This window comes from Uloborus diversus, chromosome 6 (assembly GCF_026930045.1).
Source record: "Uloborus diversus isolate 005 chromosome 6, Udiv.v.3.1, whole genome shotgun sequence".
NCBI lineage: Eukaryota > Metazoa > Arthropoda > Arachnida > Araneae > Uloboridae > Uloborus > Uloborus diversus.
Window position 1 is genome coordinate 125752252 of NC_072736.1, and position 22185 is coordinate 125774436.

The 22185-nt window shown below is 31.0% G+C and overlaps 1 protein-coding gene across 1 annotated transcript in view; it reads right to left on the reverse strand.

Annotated features, from left to right (window-relative positions):
- Positions 1 to 22185, reverse strand: part of LOC129225101 (TATA box-binding protein-associated factor RNA polymerase I subunit A-like) — a gene marked incomplete at its 5' end in the record, with an annotated part of 37232 nt that continues 15047 nt past the window's right edge. The window contains 8 exon segments of the mRNA XM_054859660.1: positions 1 to 138; positions 4006 to 4154; positions 4912 to 5029; positions 11828 to 11894; positions 14385 to 14537; positions 17079 to 17191; positions 19669 to 19783; positions 20950 to 21052. Of these exon segments, the coding sequence (XP_054715635.1) occupies positions 101 to 138; positions 4006 to 4154; positions 4912 to 5029; positions 11828 to 11894; positions 14385 to 14537; positions 17079 to 17191; positions 19669 to 19783; positions 20950 to 21052 (856 nt within the window).

Genomic DNA, 22185 nt, shown 5'->3' on the forward strand with positions numbered 1-22185 from the left:
AAGCTCATTGCCTTAAAAATTTTTTACAAAAAAAATAATAACCAATGGTTTCAAAGTCTCATGAATTGAAGAACGATGAATTGGATTCATCGATGACAAATCAACAACATTCTTGAAATGCTTCAACAAATGGATGACCTATAAAGATAATATATGACAGAAATTAGTTTTAAGGCATATAGTAAATACATATCATACACATAGTATGTATACACATAGTACGTCATACACATAGTACGTATAGGCAATCCTTCTCTCCCAGACAAACTCAAGTACAATCACAGTTGGAAAATATCAACAGTATCCGATATTTTGATATATATCAGATATTTTGATATATCCGATATTTTCAATCACAGCACAAACTAAAGTCTTCAAAATAGTAAATGCACCTTCAAAACACTCTTTATTTTCTTATACAGTGAAACTTCTCTGGGCGACCATCCCTCTGAACGGCCACTTTTTTGCAGCACGGATTTTTTAGCCTATAGACTTGATATTAAAAAAACCCCTAGCAATGCCCACGCAACCAAGTTCAAAGAGGAGAATTCTTATTGGCCTTTAACAAATTCCGATAATTTTGGAGTAAACATATCACTCATATTTATTTTATTAGTTGGTCAGTGTGTATGTGTAATTTGAGTTGCAATACTGTTGAAGATCATATTTTGAATCTTGAGCTACATATTGAAATTCTGAGCAATATGAACGTGGAAAATCAGCGAGAGAATAAATAGAGTACGATTTCGAATTCTTTCCAGCACGAAACAGCAATGGAGGGCTTTGATAATTACACTGTCGACTGAGACAAACATTTTCTGGTTAACAAGCCAGAGAAAATAAGCGTTTTTCAATCAAATCTAATATTAGTTTGGGATTGGTTTAAATTAACTAATCGCTGTGTGTATTATTAACGTCTTTTGAGCAAATACATTTTTATGCCTTTCAGGCACTAATTCGGCCTCTGACAATCAATTTACTAATACGTTGAGTAATCATGAGCAAACTAAACTTTCAACTGAAATGATTTAGGGGATAATAAATAAAGTCATCGAAAATTCAGATGCAATGACAAAAAATTGGTTAGAGCAATTTATTTGTCAGTTTGAATTGAAAAACATTTGAATTTCAACAAGCAACATTTTGAATTTGATTTTGTGAACAATTGTTGGAGAGGATTGAAAATTTAAGTCGCAAATTATATCCTTTCTTCGAAAAATGTAAACAATAAAAAATAATATACTATTTCCTTTTTAGAATGGCGTCAAACTTCATTCTATGTATTAGACTTGCCTATATTATGTATTATAGAATTATATTACAATTGTACCAAAAACCCTTTAAAGCAACCACCCCCTCTGAAAGGCTGAAATTTTGCGGAACGGAAGGGTGGCCGCTCAGAGAGGTTTCAATGTATTGTTATTATAATATGTAGCCTTAAAATTAAGGTTTCTTTCATTATTTATACCTAACATTTCATTTCACATTTTTATCAGTTTTAATGGAATTAATTTAGCATTAGCTGTTTTACTCATTTTTCTTCTGTTAGCTACTTTTACATAGTTATATAATTGAGAAATACAAAATATGTATTAGTTGGTGCACAGTCATAAAACATTTTCTTTTATCTGACCAACGTTTAATATTAAATTGAGCACTTTTAATCTGAATTAAAATTGTAACATTACTAATAAGTTTATGAATATAAAATAAAAAAGGAATACTATTTTACTTTCAGGTACCTAGCGCTGCCAGGGTATTTAATTCAATAAAAATAGCATTTTTTTTTCTTTTGCTGCTACTTTTCTCACACTATGGGGAACATAGGAGAGTTTTTTTTAGGTTAAAATAAATAGAGATGGATTAGAAAATTTTGAGATAGGTTGTATAAGTAGATAGAAGCCGCCCCAGACGGTATTCTTGCCATAAAAAGGTGAATGGCAGAAAACAAAATAGATTGGAGATAGATACAGAATTTTTTTTATTCATATTCATATTGATAAAGATAGATATTGATTGATAAATATTGCAGTGAACTTTATTTAAACTGCTGCCAAAGGCGGCAATCTTGGCGTAAAAAGGGGAATGACATGAAGGCCAAACAGACACCATAGGTGGCTGCTTGCATAGAAAGGGTAAAGGGCAGTTCACTTATCGGCCATCCGTCCTGTCCATCCCGTTTTTCGACGTGACGGACGGCCGACGAAAACAGAGTAGCATTCACATTCGGTCGCCGCACATCAATCATGTGGCTGAACTCACCCACCAGAGAAAAGAGCGCACTGCTTGGCGGGAATCAATGAAATGCTGTCCTAACTTTTGACGGTTGTCAGATATCAAGGTTCCTCTGGTTGAAACCGGTCCCGTACAAGATGGCTTGCTGTCATGGCAACCAACAAAGAAAACCTGTTTTGTGAGGAATAAAACGTGATGGACGGAACGGACGGCCGATATGTGAACAGGCTCTAATGGAGTTAAAAGGCGAAGCAGCTGGTCGCCGCAGGTGGCTCGTTTCATACAAGCGAGCTGTTTATCTAAAGTTTGAAAATGGAAGGAAAAACAGAAAGTTTCTGACAAACTAAGAAATATACAGATTTTTGACGTGCTTTAACTAAAAGGTGCGTCGAAAAAGTTACTGTATCTACTATATAGTACTTTTGTTGTGCTGCATTTTATTTTTGCTACATACTATGCGTAATGTACATACTGTTTTATTTTATGCCATTCTTTCCTATTGCTTTTGTGCATCTTAACCGTATTTTTACTCAGTAACAGCTTTTTTTTAAGTGCAGTAAAATTTCAGTACTCTTATGTTTAAATTTGGTAATGTGAAGTTAAGAAATGGGCTAAAACAGTTTAAGAGGTGTTTTTAAGAGTGCTAAATAATTGGTATGTTCATAAAAATTTGTATAGATAGCCTTTTCCACAACACAAAATATCAACCTAGAGTTTAGGAATGCATCCGTCCCGTAATTTGAGATTCGACAGCATGTCCGACGGCATTCATACCGAAAGCTTTTTGCTTAATGGACAAAGTTTACATGAAATGGAAAATTTTCCTTTTCTTTCTTTCTAAACCACACTCCATCTAAGGCGAATATAGGGGAAATGTGAAAGTTTCTATGCCAAACAAACTAATTGCGTCAAACAGATAGAACGTATGGCGTCAAGATAATGTGTCAGATGTCAGCTCATATTTTTCAATCTTACGAATCTGATTGGTGCAAGTTTTTCTCGAGTAAGACTTGCACCAGTCAGATTCGTTTGAAAATGTAGTTTTTTTTTTTTTTTTGAAACTTCATTCCAAAGTAGTTTCCAGAAATCGCTACAAATTACTCTTTTTTGTAGCAAACTATTCACTACTCTACTTTTTTTAAAAAGTAGTGCTCTACACTACAAACTACTAAAAAATGTAGCTACTAAGTAGCATCGCTACTTGTAGCTCACTACTTCCAACCACTGGTACCAACATATACACACACAAACACACCCAAAATTCCAGGGTTATTCTCATAGCTCAAAAACTGAGAGGGGAAGGGGTCATCTCTACCTAAGATATTTCTATTTCCGCAACGGTTATTCTTATATGCATACTTTCAATTGCAAAAATGGTCAAAACATGTGCAGATTTAAGACATTGAAAGTTTGAAGCAAAAAAGAAAAATTGAAAAAATACGAATTCTTACTTATTATACGGACCCTAGGTCACCTATTTTATACTTAGGAACTAATCTCCGTTGAAATGTAATTCCAACACAAAAAATCTGTGACCAAAACTGAAGGAGATACTAGAGTTCAACATTTTAAGGGATCTCAAAAAAAAAAAAAAAAAAAAAAAAAAAAAAGACAATGAAACAACTATATTCAAAAATATGATCATTCTTCCTATGAAACATTTTCCTCCTTTCCCCAATACACCCAACCTTTGTTGAAAAAGACAACTATTAGAAAAATTGCACTTGAAAACAAGGCAAAAAATACCTAGTTAAGAAAAGATTCACTCACCTGGTTCGAGTATCTTTAACACTTGAATTTTACATATATTAATTTCATTATTTTCATGAAGTTTTGATACATTAAAATACATGTAGTTCCAATATGTTTTGCGCAATTGCCATGAAGATTTGATGACTTTTAAGGCACTTGATTTATTGCTAAAAAAGTAACATGAGATTTAACTTTGAAACTTTTTTGAGATATTGTTATTGATATTTTTTGTATGAAACTAAATGTACAAAATTGTAATTAATACTACAAAACCGATAGTTACTTTTGACTGTGACACTTTCAGAAACAATGTTCACAAGAAGAAAAATATTTTGCAGAGAATCAGTATCAAACAAATGTATATCAAAAGTGATGGACATAATAGTTTAGTTAAATTGCACATATAAAAGATGCTCAAACTTTAAAAATCACAAAAAAAACAGCATATTTCACTTTATACAATTAAAAGGTGCTTGATTTTTTTGAATGATTGCAAATGCCACAATTGTTATTGTATTTTTTAAGTGAAACATAGAGATATCAAACACGATTACTTAAGAAATACCATGTTGAAAATAAGGAAAATCCATGTTTGTACATGAATTGGCAAAGCAGCACTCACTCTTATTGAATTTATGTTATAAATTTCCCCCATGCCACAAGAGGATGTAATTTCAGAGTTTCCCGTTTGAGTGCAGCATTGCAGCAGGTGAATGGAATGTGGTTTTGAAAGTTGAGGAAGTTACCTCTTAATTTTTAGCAGGAGTTTAATGTGAAGTGCAGGGAGCAAAAATTTCATTAATTATGAGTAAGAGCAAAGAAAATCAACCATGAGTGGAGTAAAATTATGGGACACAAAATCACAAAAGAATGACGCAGTTAAAAGAAATTAATCTGTGACTCATATTTTATACAGTCTCTTACCTAGAAACAGCTTGATGAAGTACATTAGCTATTAACTGCCATGCTTTAATATTGTTTGCATTTGAAGGGTAATCCAGGAACATAAATATATATTTCAAATTCTTTTTCCTTTTTTTCCCTAAAAAAAAAAAGTTTTCCTTCAATCAGAAATTAAACTAAAACAGTACGAGTGTTCTTTGACTGGCCCTTAGTGTTGCCTATGATTCAAAATTCTTAAATTTTAAGACAGAGAGAGAGAGAGAGAAAGCACTTTATTGAGTACTACCTTTTTTTTTTTTGCTTTGACTAGGCCAGAATTTCCCAAACTATGGTCCATGGACCCCCCGGGGTCTGCGAGTCCATGCCATGGGTTCCTCAGTGCTATCCAGCTAAAACGTTAAGTATAATTGAGATTGAAGGACAAGTATCGAGATTTTAATTCAACAAGAAATCACATTTATGAGGAAGAGTAGAGCGGAGGGTGGTAGCTCCCAATAATTGAGGCAAACTTAAGCAGGCAGCATTGTGAAGACTACGCAGATCCTAATCACAGCATTAAGGTGCTGCCAGGGTAGGTTTGCCCGAACCATCCTTATATATTATTTCTGTAGCCTGTTTTTGGTTTCTACGCCAAATTCCCCTCAATTCTTGATCGATTTCTTTGATTTACGGCTAATTTTATAGCTTATGGTGCTGGCTACTGACCAAAAATAGACCCAAGGTCTAAAAATTGTTTCTTTTAGCCGAAAAACCTGTTTTAAAGAACCAGAATAAGGTTTTCGGTCAAACTTATAACTTTAATTTGCGCTATGACCAACAGAGCTGAGTAGCTTGATCGGCAGAGCGTTCTCTTCGTAACCAGGAGATTACGTGTTCGGGCCCACGTCCGGACAATCTGCAACAAAAAAATTAGAGAAATATCGCGCATTACATGAACACTGAATTAAATGAATAACAACTATGAGGGAATAGAATAAATGAGAAGGAAATGCTCCTTGCTGATATGAAAACATTCAGTGATTTTGTGCTAAATTACTTCAAAATTGCACTTTTTTTTTTTTTTTTTTTGAAGCTTTGGCTCTGGAAAGAAAATTAAAGCATAATGTAGGCGAAAATATAAGTAACAGGTTTAAGATTTCAGACTACAATAAAATTGTTTTTTGTTCAGAAAAAAAATTATAAATCGTATATTGAAATATATATTCTTCTAATGAGTTTTTGACTCTTTGTACAAATAAATAAAATACTACCTCAATTTGAAGGGTAAAATATATATTTTTTCTTCTTTTTGCTAAAAAACAAATAGCTTATCACATTTTTACTACATTCGAAAAGCTACGCTTAAAAAAGAGCATAGTTCAATTTATTTTGTATTTTAACCGTGCTGTTAAATGATGAACACATGCTGTCATCTAAGTTATAACAGTTTAAACAGCCTGCGATAACAAATTGTAAAAATTTTCAAAAATAAAAACATTTTTCTTCAATATCTTATCTTATATATTAATCCCCTCTCATTTTAAAACTTATCAGGCTGTCCAATGACGAAAAAAAGACTTACGGTCGAAAATTCAAGTTTTCGAAATCGCCTCTTGCTGTTTCAAAACCTTGATGCTGCCTGTAGTTCTTATGCAATTTTTAAAGCAAAGTTCTAATGCAGTTTTCCATTTTTTACGTCGCTTTCGGCAAAAAAAAAAAAAAAAAATAGCCTTTGTGTGTGTTCATATTTTAATAAAGCTTAACAGCACTGGACTTAGTTGTTCGGTTTAATTGATAAGTTTTTTTCGGTAGAGCGTTCGGCTATAAACTATCTGAACTTCGGGCAAGCTTGGGCTGTCCGACATAATATCAAATTTATATTAGTATTACGCATTACATGTGCTCATAACATACACACCTAATAAAATGCAGTGGGAATGCTACTTGGTGTTTCGACTCCTTTATGCAGGCTACAGTTATCATTTGGATAAGTTGATTGTTAATCGAACTGTGTTCTTTGACTACATCCAGACCACTCAACATAATGTAAGCATAAAAAAGTATTAGATTTACCTAAAGAAATCCTTTTTGTGCAGAAAAACATTTTTATTGTATGCTAAAATGTAGATGTTTCTAATAGCAGTGTTCGACCTTTTGTACAAATGAAAAAATACTACGCCCGATTAAAACTACGAGTTTCACTCAGTAAACCTTTAATTTTTTATTCGCGCGAATACGATATAAAGCATTAAAAGTATTATCTACTTCATTAGCAAGAAATTATTTTCTACTCCTCTGCTTTCTGCTGAAAAAAAAAATACATTTTGTCTACGTTCGAAAAATTACACTTAAGAACGGACTCGGTTCAACTGGTTTTGGTTTTGAATTTTAAGTGTTCGATTAAAAGAGAAACATGTGAGGGCATTTTAAGCCGTAACGGTTAAAGCAACCTTCTATGTGAAATAGTTCAATATTCAAAGATAAAAACACTTATTTTCAATCAAATTTATTAGTTCTCTAGAATGTTTGTTTCAATCGCTACGTGAGATCTTCGTCATTCTTTAATCAAATTCCATGCTTTGCGAATAATTTTAATCGTATCATGCTGGTTAATGACAAAACACAGATGCATGATCTTATTATTATTTTTTTTTGGCAAAAAGCTTTTTTGCTGTTTTTTACTACTCATTCCTTCAATGAATAGCTTTCGAAAAGGAAGGCGCAATTGCTAGGTTTGTTGGGGTGTCGGGCTGTTAGTCAGAATGGCGCCAATTCGAATACGTGCCAATAAATATCTCTTTAATGTTTCTTTTTTTCCCGTCAGATGCTGACATGTGCAGGACTGTATTTGCCATAACCTGTTTTTTCACATGCACAATTATTGCTTTTTCACGAGTCACCACTCAGCCACACTTTTAATGACATTTATGTTTGCATTGAAAATATGTACGATTAAAAGGGGAGCTATGATCAAATTATCACAACGTTGTTTTTAACGAGGTTTTGTTACTGATGTCTTTAAATTACATGCCTTCTCTTCTGCGCTTACTTTTTTTTCGGTTCTTCTTCATAATGTTCTTCCTTTGAAATTCTTAAAGAGCGAAATGCCTTATGAAACGATTTGAAGCACAGTGCGGAGTTCCGCACGGGTCGACTAGTAGTTAATAATTAAAATCCTAATACGCTATAAAAATACAACTCACATGAAAAATTAACATACTTAAACTAGGCTAACAGTGTTTTGTTCACTAACTTCAAAAGTTCATTTTTATTAGTAAACTTGTAGTAGTTTGGTGATAGCATTCTTATTCTTAATTGAATTTCAAATAGAATTTTAATTCTATAACTCAAAATAATAATGTAGGAAATGGAAACCAGACAAAAGCTCTGAAAAATATTCAGAACAATGAATAAATAAGTTTTAAGGAAAAAACTGTCAAAATATATCAGAAAAAAAAAATAGATTTAGTATGTCAAATCATTTTTTGGCCTGCAACGGGGGGGGGGGGGGGGTCCACAAATTTCTTAAATTTTTCGGAGAGGGTGCGTGGAGGTCTGAAGTTTGGGAACCTCTGGACTATAAATCTCCTATAATTTTATTTTCACGCACTTGTAAAAAAAAAAGTTTTTTGCTGTTGATATATTTTTATACATTAATACATAAATGACTGTAGTTTTTCAGGCTTTACACAGCTTTAGTCAATTTATGATTTCTTAAAAAATAATTCATTTTTTTAAGTAATCATAATCTATCGATAGATTATGATTGATAATGATTAAATGATTTATGTGATTTTAATGATAGATAATGATAAAAAATCAGATTTTATATCATTAAAAATTACAGAACTATAAGTTAGTTTAAATAGTTAGTTTTGAAATTATTATTTAATGTAGCCATAGCTGTTCAATTCTTTAAAGTATGGTTACAGCCATAACCTTTGCAGTTAAAATACATTTGTATCCATTAAAAAAAAATCCTTTGAGTAAATTCCGTACTTAAGCCAATATCTCAAACATAAAATACACTCAGAGAACCTCCAGATTAATGACTAACTGTCTCATATGTACTTAATCATCCTAACTTTTGATGCTTTATTAATTGTAAAGAACCTGAGAACTAACACATTTCACAATGAAAAGTATTAAACAAAAACAAAGACATCAATTCTATCACACTTAAAGGTATAAATACAAAAAAAAAAAAAATAATAATAATAATAATAAATAAAAATAACTTCATTAAGAAGCATCTAGATATTGTATTAATTTGAGATTTAATACACAAGTCTGTAGAAAAGGGTTCGTGAATTTTTTTAATTTTTTTTAAAAAATCATAGAAATCGAATTTTTTTTAATTTAAATCAGATTTTTTTTTTTTTTTTTTCAAAAACTTGTAGATATTAATTACTTTACATTTATAAACAATATATTTCATACAATATATGAATTCATTAAGCTTACTTTTAAAATTAGGATACGTTCTCTAACTATTCAATAAATTTTTAAGATTTATAAATACGTTGTAATGCTTAAATAAGATGTGATTTTGTTTTAATGCTTTGATCAATGCTTTTTGTTTTAAAGGTTTCCGTCATCATGTGCGCTTTTACTGTAAAATAATATGTTGAACAATTACTTTTCGAAACTATATTAGTCACGGTGCATTAAAAAAACTGCAAATTTTTATTTTGTTCTGAACTGCAATTTTGGAGTAAAAGCAATATTTCAAGAGCAAACATCTGTTACATACACAGAAAGAGGGATGATCTATGTAGTTCTGCCTGTTGAAGTTCAGATTGTAAAACTGTACAGTTAAATTTAGAGCAATGCATTCCAAAAATGCAAAATTAATTTATAAAAATAAAATCAACTGGTTTTAATTAATGATTTTGTTAAGAAAATCAATTGATTTAAATCAATGATTTTTTTTTTTTAAATCACTTGATTTAAATCATGATTTTAATAGTGATTTAAATCAAGCTGATTTTGATTTTTTTAAATCACTTGATTTAAATCATGATTTTAATAGTGATTTAAATCAAGCTGATTTTGATTTTTTTAAATCACTTGATTTAAATCATGATTTTAATAGGGATTTAAATCAAGCTGATTTAAATCAACGAACCCTGCTGTAGAATGCAGAAAATTTAGAGCTTGCAATACTAAACAGCAATCACCAAAGAAGCTTGTGCTATAATAATTGAGTTTTTTTATTCATTATCAGTTTTAGACTTGAATGCATAGTCATTTGGAGTGACCATGTGTGTTAACATTAAACAACTTCATATTTTTCAGGACATGTAACTTTAAAAAAAAAATTTGAGGAAGGTGCAAAGCCCTCTGCTGTCAAGCTTATCGTAGCAGTTTTCCACTTTGAGTTTAAAGAAATAAATTGCCAACACTGTGCACATCATGAAGTTACTGTTTGAAAGATGATGTTGAGTGTTGATTTTACATTGTTGATATTTTATTGTCAAACAACGTAATATTCTGTGCATTTGAAATAAATAACAGAAGTTATGGGCTGCTGTGAAATAAAAATGGGGAGATTTTAAATACATTGAAAATTAATTTTCCAGTTCAATGTTGCACTACTTTTATTTAGACAATTTATTTTACATTACATTTCTCACATGATTCAAAGTCATTCTGAGTGGCAGGTCAATTTTGAACCAAGTTAAGCATTTATGTTTCTTTTAATCATAATTTATTAATTTTTGCACAATTATACACTACTAATGAAGATTTTTATTTTATTTTAGTTTTTCCAATTTAATTCCAATAGATTAATTAACACTGTGATGGCACCAAATGCCATGCAGATGCGCGAACCAAAATAAAAGATTGTGAAGTGAAGTCAGTTGAGTAACTTGTCGCTAGAGGTCATAGTGAAAAGAACAAACGTGTCAGAAGCTCACGATTCTTAGCTATGGATGTATGAACAACTTTTATCTGTTTTTATTTAAGCTTTAACCTTTTATGTTCTTTTAAAGCTTTTACCAGTTTATTGTTCCTTATAATAAATGATTAAATGTGATGAATCTTAGAACTTACACCAATGCTATCACTACTGCACAACATAGGAACTTCCAATAAACACTATAAAAATTTGAGTAGGACAGTTAAAAAAAGGGGAAAAATTGTGGATCAAAGTTCTCCTGAATGACTGAATTCTCAGTTGCACAAGTGAAAAAAAAACTAATCTATCAAAACAAAAATTTTCAAATAAGTAAGACATCCGAGACAGAAGGCTCCAGTAAGCATCATGTGCAGGGGAGTGCACAGAAAGGGGTAGGGATACCTGTTGGCCCGAGCCCGAGGTTTTTAAAATGAGGGGTGAAATATATGTAGGGATGTTGGCGTAAATAATATGGAGGGGGCCCATAAAAGTCATTTGTGACGGCCCCAAAATTTCTGTGCATGCCCCTGACCATGAGCATCATTAAAAACCATTATACACACAGTTTGACGAAATAACAGCTCACCTATCTAAGCGCCAAAGAAAAAGTTATAGTGTGCTAAAAGTAACTATTCTGCTGAGCACAAATTTTAAATCTGATGCAGTTTGGATTGTCTCGTGCTGAAAAACAGTATGCATTTCAATTTTGAGCATGTAGGGAAAAACTTGGTTTTTCAGGTGATCAGTTATTTTTCCCACACTTTATATACAAATTGTATTTTCCTGCAAGAGTTCTCTGAGAATTGAAGATTTCAAATTCTCTGAGTATTCCAGGTTTTCTCTGAAGCTAGTTTCTGGAATGACCAGTTATAAATATATATAAGTATATAAGCCTCATTAAAAAAATTCCATCCTACACATTTGAATATTGATTTACAAAAAGAGCGCTCGGCACTTCCAGGTTTACTTCACCTTGCAAGATTTGGAAAATATTATCATTCGTTTTGGTTCAAAAGCATGCTTTAAAATACAAATAGGTTCTTTAAAAAAATATACCTAGCAATGCTCTCTTTTCTATCAACATAAGTACTCTTTCGTCTGAAGGACAGAGTTGAGCTAAAACCTAGAATGAAAAAGCAAAATTTGCATCTGAAAATCGCATTATTTGAATTGAAAGCATTCAATAAAGCATTTAAAATATTGTTTAACTGTCACTAATAATTAAAGTTAAAATATTTTGATTTTATATAGATATTTTTAAAAATCCTCTTCTGTGTTCTTCTAGCTGTAAATGCACAGCTATGCCCGTGCTAAGAATTTGAGGAAAGTCCCTTGATTAAATAAAAATTTACCCCCCCCCCCCCCCTCCTTCTGAAGTGAAATGATAATTTTTCTTTAACTAAAAGGCATAAACACCTTTTCAAAAAATATATATAGATATATATAAAAATCTCTTTGGAATTTTAAACAATTGGACAAAACATTAAAATATCCGCATTACAAATGCAGGAAAACGGAAAGAAAATCAATTGGCGTACGCAAAATTAATTTAATCTAAAATAATAACAGTAACACATCCATAAACAATAATGCCAACTTTCCCCAAAATGTTTTTAAAAAAATTAAGACACTGTGGGAAAAGCTATTGTTTGAGAAAAGGAAAAAATCTCATGGGACGTCCAAAACTCGTCGTCAGAAAAAAAAAGAAAATGTCGTATGTTTTATTTGTTTAAAATGTGCAATAAATAAATCAAAAATCCCGAATGGACCTTTAGAACATGTCACTAAATGCTGAACATGATGTCACAGAATGAAATTTCTGAAACTGATTATTTTGCCGTAATGTAATGTAGTTTTGCATTGAGCCAAGCCTTGAAAATTGGCTCAATTAGAATCGCTTGTATCGCCTATTCTAATTAGAGAAATGAAACAAACATCTCCTTATTCAGAAAAAAAAACCTTTCCAATGAAATATAAGATTACAGGGTGAAGGGATTTTTACCCACCCCCTCCCCCACCCGAGTAGGCAAAATGCAAATTTTAATTTAAAAAATTATTTAAAACAAAACTAGTTCAAAATTTAGAATTCCGGCTTTGAAGTGCAGACCCTTGGGGTACGTTCGAACTTTGTGCCAAGTTTCAGGGCTGTAGGTGCTTTAGGGCCTCCTAGCCATTGGGTACAAAGAAAGAAATGAACAAAAAAAGAAGCATCTTCACCTTTATATATATACAGGGTGCCCACAAATAATTGACGGTTCAAAAAAAAAATTATTACTGTAATACAAGTTTTTCTATAATGATAAAATAAATGTCAAATAAAATTAACATCATTGCTGTTCAATGTTTAAGTAATGGTTTCTATCCTCGCGCCTTTAACTGTAACCACAGATGACAATCTTTATGGAAAGGCTTATGCAGCGTCATGCACTACAGAGAATGAAATTTCGTTCCATATCTTTAGTAGTAAATTTTTTAATTTAATTGTGGACATTGGTTATAGGTTTTTCAATTTATTCTCCATACATCCCCATATGCAACAGTCTAGTGGATTGAGATCAGGTCATTATTCTGTGGAAATCAAGGATGGAAAATTATGTTTGCACCATTGTTGAACAATCTTTGCTTTGTGGGTGGGTGCCGAATCTTGCTGAAATGTGAATGAATACGTTTAAGATAATTTTTAGGCATCTTTAATCATGTGAGATTTCAATAATTTTTGTAAATAATAATTTTTGTCAATTTTCACACCTTTTTCAATAAAAAGAAGGGGCAGTTTCCCTCTCTTGCTTATAGCACCCCAAACCATTACTGAAAATGGTTTCTGGAACCTCTTTTAGTTGAACTGATATTCTACATTGATGTTGCATGAATCCTGTTATTTTCCCTATTATGAGATACTTGTTGAAAAAATAATTTCTCATCCGAAAAAGTTATCTCATTAGCAGCATGTGTTTTCAGCAGCTCTTTGAACTTTCTTCTTCTTTCAACTTGATTTTTCTCTGTTAATCCATGGACTGTCATTTTCTTGTAAGCTTTTAATTTTAAATCCTGTTTTATGATGATTCCTGTCATACTTTTTGACAAATTTAGACATTTAGACTCTTCACATTTTTCTGGCAGATTGAGCAGGATTTCTTTGAATTCTTTCGTAGACACATTTTATTAGGTTTTTTGTTCATACACAGTATTTTCTTCCACCACTATGCCTTACTTCTACGTTACCTCTTTCTTTAAACCGTTTTAAATTTCTTTCTATTAATCTCTCTGACACATTTAAATACTTCAATTTTTTAAAAATTTCACCACTCTGCTTACCTTTTAATTGCAACGTCGTTTAACGTCCATCTTGCTAATGCAAAGAATAAAACGTATTTAAACGTCTGCGCTATTGCTAATAGAATTAAACTAAAATTATTAAGTGTTGCCAACACTAATGAACATCTTGAATGCAAATTATGCACGAATGAATTTTGCTGTCAGTTATTTGTGGGCACCCTGTGTATATATATATATATATATATATATATATATATATATATATATATAGAGAGAGAGAGAGAGAGAGAGAGATAAAATTAAATGGCAACAGTCAAAATTTGAAACAAATACAAACCTCTAAATTCTTCATAAGAAGAGGAGAATCAGGATGGTATGAAATCAAATATGTACATAAATAAATATAACAATTTATGTGTTTCGGATTCCATGTTAAATAAGTTAATAACACAGTTTCAGCCTCATCATGCTTCTCATAATATATCAACATCTAAAACAAAAAAAAGGAATGTAGTGAGGTACAATAACATGTCTTCTAATAAAGCTATTCATTAGAAAATTTCCTAGAACAACACTGAGTTTTATAACACTTCTAAGTTTTGGCTCTGGACACTTTAAAGATTTTAATGTTTTTTTTTTTTTTTTTTTTTAAGTATAATTTTTTTAGTTTAGCTTATTGGTTTAGACAAATAAATAGTAATAACAGCTGCCAGACTGGCAAGTTGAACATTACTACAATTAACTTCTAAAAATTGCACAATTCATTAAAAATTGACACTATTCACATTTTGCAGAAAAAAGAAGTCCATACATATTTTTATTTGGAAAGCAATGCATCACTGAAGTTCACTTCTTTAGATAATTAACTGTTGAACACAGCTAACTTTTCTCAATGGCATGGATGTTGTAATTGTTGATTAACATTGTAACTGTTCTCCGCCATTATGGGAAGGTAATTTTTAGCATAACAGCATCTTCAGAAGGATGTTTTTTTTTTTTTTTTTTGGTTATTATTATTATTATTATTATTTTTTTTTTTTGAGAAAATAATAAATACAATACATAAACTTTCATACATCAATGGGAAAAACATCTATGTTTTGAAAACATAGACATAAATGTTGTAATTCTACATTTTAATAAAAACACATAGAACTTTTCCTATGAGGAGATCCATAAATTTCTATATAAATACTCAGTGCTTATTAACATTGAGGACAACTTGAAGGATTTTTGAATATGTTTTGGATTTTTAATAGGTTTTTTCCTCCTTGGAATATTTAGGCAAAAATGAAAGTATTCTCAGCAATAAAATATGTCTGAATAAGATGGAATAACTGTTTTATTAGACAAAACTTAAGATTGAATCCCAATAATTATTTATCATTAAATTTTACTTGTTATTCTCTATTGAGAATGTTTTGGAAACTTCTGTCAGTGTGAGGGTCATGGCTTTCAAGGGTGATGTCCATCATATTGCAATAATTCTCCAAGCTGTGGTTCATCTAGGTTGCTTCTGGATAAATTTTACCTGATAAGCACCAGACTTCTTCAGAGCACAAATGAATTCAAAAAAATAATCTTCTCATGAAGTTGTATGCCAATATTGATCTTCCTTGCTGAATACAGCACAATCTCAAATTTGATGTTAATGTCTGTGAATGGATTACTTTTATGGTCTTGAGAGGACTTCTGATTGGCTTATCCTTTTTGATCTTGAGAGAACATCAAATTGGCGGATCTATCTACTGTTAAGAGAACATCTAGCTTTATACTTTCCGAGTTATTGGAAACTAAAATTTGTTAACTTTATGTTTTCTTTTCTGTTAAAGTTTTTGGATGTTTACAGATTTCTATTGCTTCTCCTTGTGGACAAGGAAAGTAATGAACTGTTATGAAAAGTACTTCAGTTTCTTCAAAAAAAAAAAAAAAAAGGCGTCCAGGAACAGCAATATACTTGGCAATGGTTGACTTTTGTGAGTGTTTTGGGATAGCAGTGTCCCTAATTGGCAGTCAGATATTTTACTAACTACAAGCCCAATTTCAGTATGGGCTTACATGTGGTCTTTATATTACACTTCTGAAATAACTTTCTAAAGTGGTCACTAACTTTCTTGGCATAGAGAAAAAATGGCTTGCCTTTTAGTCCAACCTTATTATAATTTTATCTTAGGACTTCAGAGGCTGTAAAATTTTTTGAGCAATCATGATTGCTTATTGTTCTTATTTGACTGTCCTTGACGTTACGCTCTGATTTTATTTTTCCCCCGCCTCCCTCAGCAGCACTGCCGCCCACCGTCCTCCGCAGGCGCTGCTCCTCTGGTCCTGAGCACTGTCCCCCAGAATCTGCTTCTTCTGGTTGGTGGCGTCCATGTCCTGCACACATGCAAGCTCATACACATACATCAACGTGCATACACACAGGTTTACACACACACAACTATACACATATGCCCGAGAGGAGGGGCAGGCTTGGGGGGACAGGAGCCATTTCTAGAAACAATAGTCCCCAATGAGCAGGGTCCTGTCGCAACTCGTGATTGCAAAACACGTAATTTGAATAAAAAATTTCAGAATTCAAATTAATTTACTTTTTTTTATTTTGGTTGAGTTAGAATTATTGGCTTGTAGTACTGCAAAATGGTGCCTAATTTCTTCTCCTATACATCCAGTCTTGATAATGCTTCTTATCAGTCTCTGTAGGTAATTTGAATGATATGCTTATAAATTTTCACTATGTTCTTTATTGCAGAGCACTACATGAGGCTTCATCCGTTGAGAAAGCTTAGGATGCTATAATCTGGAATTAGACACTTTTTTTCCTCTCATATTGATTCTCATTTTACTTCCTTTACCATTTTTTCTCCTACAGTTTTTTTACATCCAAGTTCATTGCCATAGGAAAAAAAGTTGTTTCTTTATAAGTTTCTTAGTTTCCTTAAACCTGTGAGCTTTCAAACAGAATATACACACTATTAAACAAAATTACACAGATAAATCACTTATATAAAAACATAAATGATGGCCATACTTCAATTATTTTCAGTACAAAAATATCCCATTGTCCAGGACTCTTTATAACGTTCATTAAATTAACTATGGCTCTTTCTGCTGCATCAGCACATAATTCTGGGGTTGTCTCTTCTGAAATATATTTCATTTAGAGTTAAGCTATCATTTATTTTAAAATGAAACACATGATTTCAGTTTTTTCCCAATTCACAGCACTAAACATTACAGTGAAACCTGTGTATAACAACACTGTTCTATAACAATAAACGATAACTACAACCATGTTTTTCGGTCCCCGACAAAATTCTCATTTACTCAATGTATTATCAACCTGCCTACAGTGATAATTACATTTCAGATGCAACTGTCTATAACGATAATTCATATATTCCCCCCCCCCAAAAAAAAAAAACGTTTATTTAATTACTAAGCTTTTTCTATCTTAAGAAATCAGGTTTTGAATATGAGATATCAAAAGATGTAAGCACGATGGATGCTTCAAGACAATTGTATTTCTTTTTGAACCATAGCTTTTTTTTTTTTAAAGGAAAATATTTAAAATGCAGCAGAAAAAAGTCACCAATCAGAAATGAATAAAAGGGGCCATTTTTGGTGATATTGACTGTTGATCAAAATTTTATTTTTTAAAGGTGTTCCTAATGCTAATAGTTTCTAAAATGCCCTTGTGTTATGCATATATGTTTTCAATTTCTATTTTAATCAACTAGAAAAACTTAAAATTATTAAATGATTAAATTATCTAAAACAAAATAATTTATAATACTTTTATAGAGATAAATTTTAAAATTCTTAAAAAACATTATTTAAAAAAAATAAAACTTATTTTGTTATGTGCACACAATATGTAGAGGAGAAAATGCTATCATAAATTGTCAAACTGTCTAAAACAATAATTTTTTTAGGTCCCAACAGCATCGTCATAGACGGTTTTACTGTATATTATTCAAGCTTAACTTTTAGAAAATCTTTAAATTTTAAAATCCTTTAACAGTTTGGGTAAGCAAGACAATATTAGATAGTAAAAATAGAAATAGTTTTATTTTGTTGAGTGATACTTAATTCAAAGCGTTATACCATGAGCATTGGGGGTACATAACTTGTTTGATGTGCATTTCAGACAAGTGTTGGTGGCATAATGAAAAAAATTATAGTCAAACCTTGATATCTCGAACCTGCTTACCTCAAAACCCTTAATATCTAAAAAAAAGAAAGAATAAACCTTCATTTTCATAAAAATTCCTTGTATTTCCCATTCAAAATTTATTTTTCAAAAACATTGATATGTCGAGGTTTTCACAGAAGCAATTGCTGTTTTTCCTTGGAGGTTTTGTAGAAAAACCAGTTCCGGAAACATTTGATGATAGTTTTTCATCCTTTTTTCTTGGAAATTTTAAGAATAGGAGATTGAGGCAAGATATTAGGGGAATGTGAGTATGAGGGGGATGCTGCAAAAGTCCTTTCTATCTCATTGTATCCCTCAGAGTTTAGATTCCTTGCACATTTTAAAATCTAAATGGTTAATTTAGATAACAGAAGCAAGTTTCACTTTAGGTGAGCAAGTTTCATAAAGATAACAGAAGCCAGTTTCAATTGCCGTTTTTACTTGGCAATTTTTGTAGTAAAACCAGTTCTGGAGACATTTGCAAGTAGTTAATCATTTTTTTTTCCTTGGAAATTTTAAGAATGGAGGACTGAGGCGAGATAATAGGGAAGTGTGTATGTGTGTGTGAGTATGAAGGGAATGCTGTAAAAGTCTTCTTTATTGCATTGTTTTTTTGTCAGAGTTTAGATCTCTTCTGATGTTCACTTTGAGAACATGGCATCAATTTTTTGTCAGCTTTCAAGCAAACAGCTTTTGAATGTGCTATTGGTTCAAGATTAAATTTGAATTTTTAAGTTTGTAGATTAAAAAAGAAAGTTGAGATTCCTGTTTATTTCAGAAACATTTCCTGTACACTTTTTAAAATAATAAAAAACCATCAAGTTACTGAAAAAAATCTGTGACAAAAAAAAAAAAATTTTTTAAATGAAAAGTATGAAGTCTGCTTAGTCAGAAGCAGCTAACAATCCAGTTTAATAATTTCTAGTAACAATTTGAAAAAATTAACACTCTTAAATCAAAACACAGGTGTAAATAAATTTCAAATCTAGTAAAATGCTAAAGAATAACTTGTTTTATTGTTATGCAAAGTGGTTGCATAGTTTGTAAATAAACATACACAACTTATGTGTATGTAATTTTAAGAGTTACTGAAGTATTTTTTTCAAAACCTTGATAACTCGAAAACCTTATGTCTTGAATTTTTTTCTCTTCTCAAGAGACCTGAGATATCGAGGTTTTCCTGCAATGTAAAAATAATAGACTACTGCATTTTAAAATAAAAATTAACTGATCAGATTTTAGAATCTACATTAAACAAACATTCTTATTCAAGCAATTATATATTTTAAAGTATTACCTTTTAAATGTGAATAGTTATTGTGATTCAAATAAAACACAAATCAAACATAAAATCTGATATAGTTGATTGTAAAAAAAATCCAACATTAAATTAAAATAGAAATACACAAATAGCCATCATACAAACCAGTCAAGTATCTGCACCAGTCTATATAGTTAATCATATTGGAATAAGCATCCAATATAGGGTCTAGTCTCTCATTTTTGTACAATTTGTCTTTCATCCTTTTAGTCACTATTGCCTGCATAAAAGTAGAGATACTTTATAAAAAACATTAAAAATTCAAATAAGTAACAACACGTTAAGTTTCTTTACATATTTGCATTGAAAATAAGAGTGAATTACGTAAGTTCAAAACAACTGAATACGTGAATAGTTTTTTTTCTTTAGGAGGGGAAGGGGTACACTAGAACAATATAAATCACACTAGAAAGATCTGATAAAATGTGTCTTTAAATCTAAACACTGTATCTATGAGGTTTGATTCTCCCTAAAATGTATGAAAAAATAAGTATATGATTTCTGGGTTACGACACTCAATAATTGCAGTTAATCTTAAAATCTTCATACAACGGTTAATTCTAAAGCAGTCAATAAAAATTAAAGTTGTACAAAACTGAATAACGCCGCATTTTGCGTAAAATTTGCTTCAGACGTACATGTACCAGGCCTCTCCCCACAAAATAGTGCCCTATTTTCGTCGAAATTTTATTGATGAAATGTATTTTTGAAATTATTATGGACATTTTTCAGAATTAAAGTATTTCTATTTTTTGTAAAATCTGAAATTAACTTGGGGTATCACCCATCAGATGGGTGTCACCCTGGCGGACTGCTCCCTCTTGAGAAAGGTTTTTTGAGAAAGGTTTTTGACTTTGCAAAAAGTCAAATTACTTTTTGTTTTCTCTCAAGTTGCAACTTTTTCATAATAAGAAATTAATGTTTCAATCTCTGTTTAGAGGTTTTTCCTCCTTCCCATGAGGTGTGGGGGGGGGGGAATTGGAAAAAAAATTATAAATAAGTAAATAAATAAATAAAACCGGAAGTCGGAGTCAGAGTCGGACATCTTAAAATCAAGGAGTCAGAGTCAGCCATTTTCCTTCAGACTCTGCAGTCTTGCTTTGAATCATGTAAATTATAGGGTTTATTTTTTTTTTATTTTTTTTTTATTTTTTACACAAAGAGAGCAGAAATTGAAGTTGCATTCAATGTATTAAACAACAAGAAAACAAAAAAATCTTCAAAAGTTGTTTTTTGCTAAATTTAAATTAAAGTTTTGCTTTTAAGTTTAAAAAATTGAACAGAATAAATGATATCGGTAGACAAAAAAGAATTTTGTATCAACAGAGCACCAATTGGTCGGAAAACATTTTGAAATAGTCAAGATTAATTTTACTATCTACTCACTTCAGATTCAAGCCGAAGATCAGGTACATTATTTTTCAAGCCATAAATAATGTATTCCAACTGGATTTCTTTTTTATTTATTAGAATTAATCTTCCAGCATCACTAAGCAAAACAAGAAAAAAAGATATAGAGTTCAGTGGTTGGAAAACTACTTTTCTTTTTCGTAGCGAACTACAACTACTTTTTTACAAATGTAGTTAACTACAACTACTTTTTTTTAAATATAGCAACTACAAATTACTTTTGAAATGTAGTCGCTACTTTGCTACTTTTCAAAAATAAGTAAATAAAAGCATACACACTATAGGGTGTCCCACAAAAACTGAAAGTCGATTTTTCAAATTGCATACCCTTTTGTATTTTTCCTCTTATTTCAAAATAATTGTGAAAAAAAAGTTTCACATGATTTGAACAACAGCAACCCATGCTGACTGGCCTCTGAAAGTGTAAACCAGTACTTGTATGCTAGGCCAAATCAAATAAATAAATAAAACTTTTTTTAGAAACTCGAAATTTCTGTTGATAAAATGTTACCCCTATAGCCCACATACCCCACATGTACCACAAAACCATTTATTCAAATTTAAAAACATTTAGACATCCCACACTTGGACTAAAATTTAAAATTTTCTTCAAAATATTGATTTTTTTCTATTCAACTTTTAAAAAATTACATATGCATTTAAATAAAATATCAAGTTCAAAAATTATTAGCGAACACATTTTCAGATAAATATTTGCAAATGAATAATAAAAAAATAATATAATTAAAATAAAAATTTAACTTACCCTTGAAAAAAATATATATCTTTGAGTACTGTGTGGGCTTAAATATTGCAGGTGAGCAAAAATTTCTATTTAACGCTAATTACCTATTTTTATGTTTATTTTTTTCAGCTTGATAATTTCATAAAATTTACTTCACATTTTTAACAAGAAGTTCTGTCTAGAACTAGACGAGCCTACTTTCCCGTATACCCATACTACTTTCTAGTACCTGATCAATATTCTCAAAAATAGCTAAAATCGCAAATGTTTTCAAACATATTTTCAAAATACTTTAAGCTGGTTTCTAGGAATAAAATATTCCTCACTCATCTAAAAAGAAAATAGATGCGTAAAAAAAAAAAAAAAAAAAAAACGAACAAATAAAATAGCAGCAACTTTTAAACAAAGCAGCTAATACACTTTTTTCCATTCAAAAGATCTTTAACAGCTTACAAAACGAAAAAACA